Source organism: Hyperolius riggenbachi, chromosome 8 (assembly GCF_040937935.1).
Source record: "Hyperolius riggenbachi isolate aHypRig1 chromosome 8, aHypRig1.pri, whole genome shotgun sequence".
Taxonomy (NCBI): domain Eukaryota; kingdom Metazoa; phylum Chordata; class Amphibia; order Anura; family Hyperoliidae; genus Hyperolius; species Hyperolius riggenbachi.
In genome coordinates this window covers 32669243-32673917 of record NC_090653.1, presented here as the reverse complement: position 1 = coordinate 32673917, position 4675 = coordinate 32669243, and the positions used below count along the sequence as shown (strand labels likewise).

Genomic DNA, 4675 nt, shown 5'->3' with positions numbered 1-4675 from the left:
CGATTTATACAGGAAAATCATGGCGATTAACAAGGTTGCCCAAACCTTCGCATCCCGCTGTATATAGCACTGACATCTCTGCAGCACTTTGCAGAGTACATAGTCATGTCACTGACTGTCCTCAGAGGAGCCCTCAATCTAATTCTACTCTGGTTTAATTTTCTACCATATTATTATTATTATTATGTATTCATATAGCACTGACATATTCTGCAGCACTTTACAGAGTACAAAGTCATGTCACTCACTGTCCTCAGAGGCGCTCACAATGTAATCCCTTCCATAGTCTAATGTCCTACCATATTATTATGTATTTATATAGCACTGACATATTTTGCAAACACTTTACAGAGAACATAGCCATGTCACTGACTGTCCTCAGGGGGGCTCTCAATCTAATCCTGTCATAGTCTGATGTCCTACCATATTATTATTTAGAATTTATATAGCCCTGACATCTCCTGCAGCACTTTACAGAGTACATAGTTATATCACTATCTGTTCACCCAGATTACACCCCAGTTCTCCCCCCCCCCCCCCCCCACTTTTTACAGGCATTTATTGTATGCTTATCCTGCCCTGTCCTCACACCACAGTCACCCTCCCTTTACACATACTAAAAATCACGATCGGATTTACATCACAAGAGCCTATAGGCACAGACGTCCTGGCACCTTAGACTTCTTCCCCCATGAACCTAGAAACCCCCACAAAACTGCACCGCAAGTGTGCCGGCTGGCCCCGCTGTCACTTCTCCCTTACTTCCCTTACCAGTCATAGGTAGCTACAGGTGCCCTTAGTATTAGGTAGCCAGAAGTACCCTCAATACTAAGTAGCTAGAGGTGCCTCCAGGTATTAGGCAGCTAGAGGAACCTCATACCCCCTCCCATAAGGCACAGTGAGGGGCATTGCAAGGGTTACTGGCAGCATTGGGAGGGTGTCTGGCAGCATGGGTCATATCCCCTCCCATAAGGCACAGTAAGGGGCAGTGCAAGGGTTACTGGCAGCATTGGGAGGGTGTCTGGCAGCATGGGTCACACCCCCTCCGATAAAGCACATTAAGAGGTGGTGGGAGTGTGACCAGCGTGATAGGTTTTGCCGCCTTCCACAAGGCACCGTGAGAGGGGGAGAGCAGATTCAGGAGCCCAGCGTGTAGTCTTACCTATTAGTAAAGAAAAAATCGAATTGACATTTGTCCACGGCTGTGGAGTTGGAGTCGAGGAGTCGGGGTCGGCAATTTTGGGCACCCAGAGTCGGAGTTTGAGTCGTTGATTTCATAAACTGAGGACTCTGAGTCGGGAGTCGGATGATTTTTGTACAAAATCCACAGCCCTGTTAAGTATTAGAATAAGGAGTTGGAGTCGAGGAGTCGGAGCCATTTTGGGTACCCGAAGTTGGAGACGGAGTCGTGGTTTCATAAACTGAGGAGTTGGAGTGGAAAGATTTTTGTCCCGACTCCACAGCCCTGCATTTGTCATGTGATCACTGGCTGCTGAAAAGAAAATGTTACTTAACCTTGAGCTGAGCTCATTCAGTGTACTTTCTGTGGAGACAGCTCTATTCACGGGAAGGCAGCGGGTGTGTGGGAGTCTATGGCAGCCAGCACCAGAGTGCTACTGCACCAATCTACTAACTAAAGGTGCATACATAACTTTGGCTGATGTCGCTCATCGGGAATTGGGACTTGATCTCCTTGGGCGGGGCTGCACACACGAGTCAGCTGTGTAGCTGATGAAACGCTGTGTTGCTATGGGGGGGGGGGGGGGGGGGAGGAGGGAGAGAACAACAAGCAGCGTGTGTGAAGTCACTGAGAAGCGTCGCTGGGGGTGAATAGACCCACCCAGTGGATCGCTCACCAGTTGGTGGTCCCTCGCTGCCCTACACATGCCTGATTATAGGCTGACTTGGATGTTATTGGCCACCGCAGCTGACTTAAAGAGGAACAGAAGTGAAAATAACATTATAAAACTGCTTATTTTTTACAATATTAATTGAAGTCTGGCGTGTGTACGGACCTTCAGCATTCCATGTTGTTAGTTTCTCCACTCACTTGGTAGACGCCCCTTTCAACCATTCTTGTGGACCCACAATTGTTTCAAAATGTTTCTGTGTCCGGCAGTACCCCGATGTCCACACACCATTTAAAGTGGATCCGAGATAAACTTTTACTCATTGCATAATTGTGTTCCTTTCCTATTGTTTTTAGGGCATTTCTCAAGCCAAATACTTTTTTGTTTTAATACTTTAATTCCCTATAAACTAAACAAGCCTCACCCACAGCTTTTCAGGGTGCCTTGGCATTTTCAGACAGTAGCAAGGGCTCATGGGAGCTCAGTCTTGGCAGGCAGGAGGAGGGGGAGGTTACTAGCCAGAGATTTCAGAGGGGAGGAAGGAGGAGGAGGGGGAATTAGGTTTTCACAGGCTGAGTGCTGGAGATGCAGATCAGCTTGCCTGAGTGTAATGTTTACAAACAACACGGCTGCTCTCATTGTATCCCAGGAAGAAATAATCCTATTCTGTTGAAGCTGTTTGCAGCTAGATTTGCTGTGTAAATTATCTAAACTTTAGATAAGCTATATAGACAAGTTACTTGTTATAGTTAGTTTTTCATCTCGGATCCGCTTTAAGACCTGCGGCTAGTTTTGCCTTTTTCTGTCTTGACCTTTTTCTCTTTTTTTTTTTTTTTTTTTTTTTGCAGGGACTTATAATACATGACTTCTGATATTTGCATATTCTTCGTGTCGTCTCCTGTGAATTCCTCAGCTGGCATGTGATGACATGTCTCACGATCGTCAAACACTGAACTTATTCTGGAGAAAACAAATCCTCTCAGAGCCTTTCAACTTTTTTCACAGAAGAACTTAAAACATCTAAACTTCCATGGGATGTGGACACAAGTTGCTGTGTAAAGAATCTTTTAAGTGAACAATAAATTGTGCCAAAAGCAAAGCAGGTTTTGGACCATCAGACTGTGTCCTGTTGTCCTTCACGGTTCACCATGTGGCCAATAACTGCTCTTTGCCTTCGCTTGTTCGTCATCCACCGCCGTCGCTGGTCTTCAATTTTTGTGGTTGTCTCTTCCCTTCTTCTGCTGCTTTTCCTCTCTCTCTCTGGATATCTCGAAGTGTTTTTTTCTCGGACGCTGCCCATTTTCTACCCTAATCCTACTCAGTTGTCTCCTTCTCGGCTCGCTAATGTTCCGTTGCCGCCTTTCCTGCTTTCTCCTGCCAATGCTTGCTCACCGCCACCTTTGCTTCTCATCTTAGTGTCTAGCGCCCCATCTCATAGAGATAGACGGGACGCCATTCGGCAGACCTGGGGCAGCCTGTCCTCCTCCACCGCTTCTTCTTCTCTTACGCTCTTCCTCCTGGCGGTTCCAGAAACGGCAGAGGAGCGATCTGCCCTGGTGCACGAGGCTGTCACACACGGAGACATCATTCAAGCCAATTTCACAGACTCTTACCGAAACCTGACGGTGAAAACTCTGACTGGGTTCACCTGGGCTTTACAGAAGTGCCAAGGGGCTCAGTTCTTGCTTAAGACCGACGATGACGTGTTTGTCAACACCTTAGCCCTGGCTACCTTTCTCAGACCGCAGAGGGGCTTGCTTTACTTTGGTCGAGTACACTGGCATGCCGCGCCATTTCGGGACCCAGAGAACCGTCATTATACATCCAATCAGATGTTCAGCAGCAACTATTTCCCACCCTACTGTAGCGGAACTGGCTACGTTGTGTCTCACGATGCTGCTGGTCACATTTTACAAGAAGCCGGAAGTGGCCCATGGATTACAGTTGAGGACGTGTATGTCGGTATCTTGGCCAAGGCAGCGGGCGTGGCACCTCAGCATGTGGCCAGGATTGCAGGCTCTGCATCAATACCTCACAACATCTGCTGCTACAAAACCATGTTTACTTCCCACCAACTGACACCACGAGGCATGCGAGAGGCCTGGAATATGCTGAAAGAGGCCAAAGACCACTGGTGTCCTCCCCTCACCCTTCTCTTCTGTAGGACCTTCGGGCAGCCGCTAGACAACGCCGGGAACGGAGACAATTAACTGCTGCTGTACCTCAAGACAGCTATGAATTTGCTCACTCCTTGCAGGAATTATATGAAATGTCTTATTTGGAAAAAAAGAAGTTTCCGTGTTGAACAGATTTCAGGAACAGGGCAGGCAGTGGAGAAACGCCCTAAGAACCCCACTGGTGACATTGGCGCCAAAATCTAGCCCCTCCCCCTTTTTACTTTTCCGTGATGTCAGTGTAAACATTTTATTGCCAACAGTAATCATGGAATGTTCTGTTTCCTATTTACTTACTTGTGTTGTTGTCCATATACACATATTGCATGCATGAGGTGCACTATTGTAAATGTGAATTATTTATAGTTTTTTTTTACCCGTGAGGACAATATCGACCATCACAACTACTGATATTTTTGGTGTCTTACTTAAATCAATCAGAATTGCTCTTGGGACAGTGAAATGGTACATTCTGAGATGATCTACACTTCGAACAAACTTTATTTATATGTATATTATTCTCAACAGGCCACCTTGGCGCTTTTATCCACTGTTTACCAATGTATAACGTATAACTGTATGCTTCTAAGAAATTTCAGCGCAGCTATGGGTACTTTCTTCTGTGATTGTTTGTAAAAGAAATTCTATGAT

At 46.3% G+C, this 4675-nt stretch overlaps 1 protein-coding gene across 2 annotated transcripts in view; it reads left to right on the top strand.

Moving 5' to 3' along the window:
• B3GALT4 (beta-1,3-galactosyltransferase 4) overlaps positions 1 to 4290 on the top strand; it is a 14535-nt gene extending 10245 nt beyond the window's left edge. For both annotated transcript variants that reach the window (XM_068250184.1, XM_068250183.1), the window contains exon 2: positions 2699 to 4290. In XM_068250184.1, coding sequence (XP_068106285.1) covers positions 2999 to 4060 — 1062 coding nt within the window. In that variant the 5' untranslated portion in view covers positions 2699 to 2998 and the 3' untranslated portion in view covers positions 4061 to 4290. The remainder of the gene's footprint in view (positions 1 to 2698) is intronic.
• The last annotated feature ends 385 nt before the right edge of the window (positions 4291 to 4675 follow it).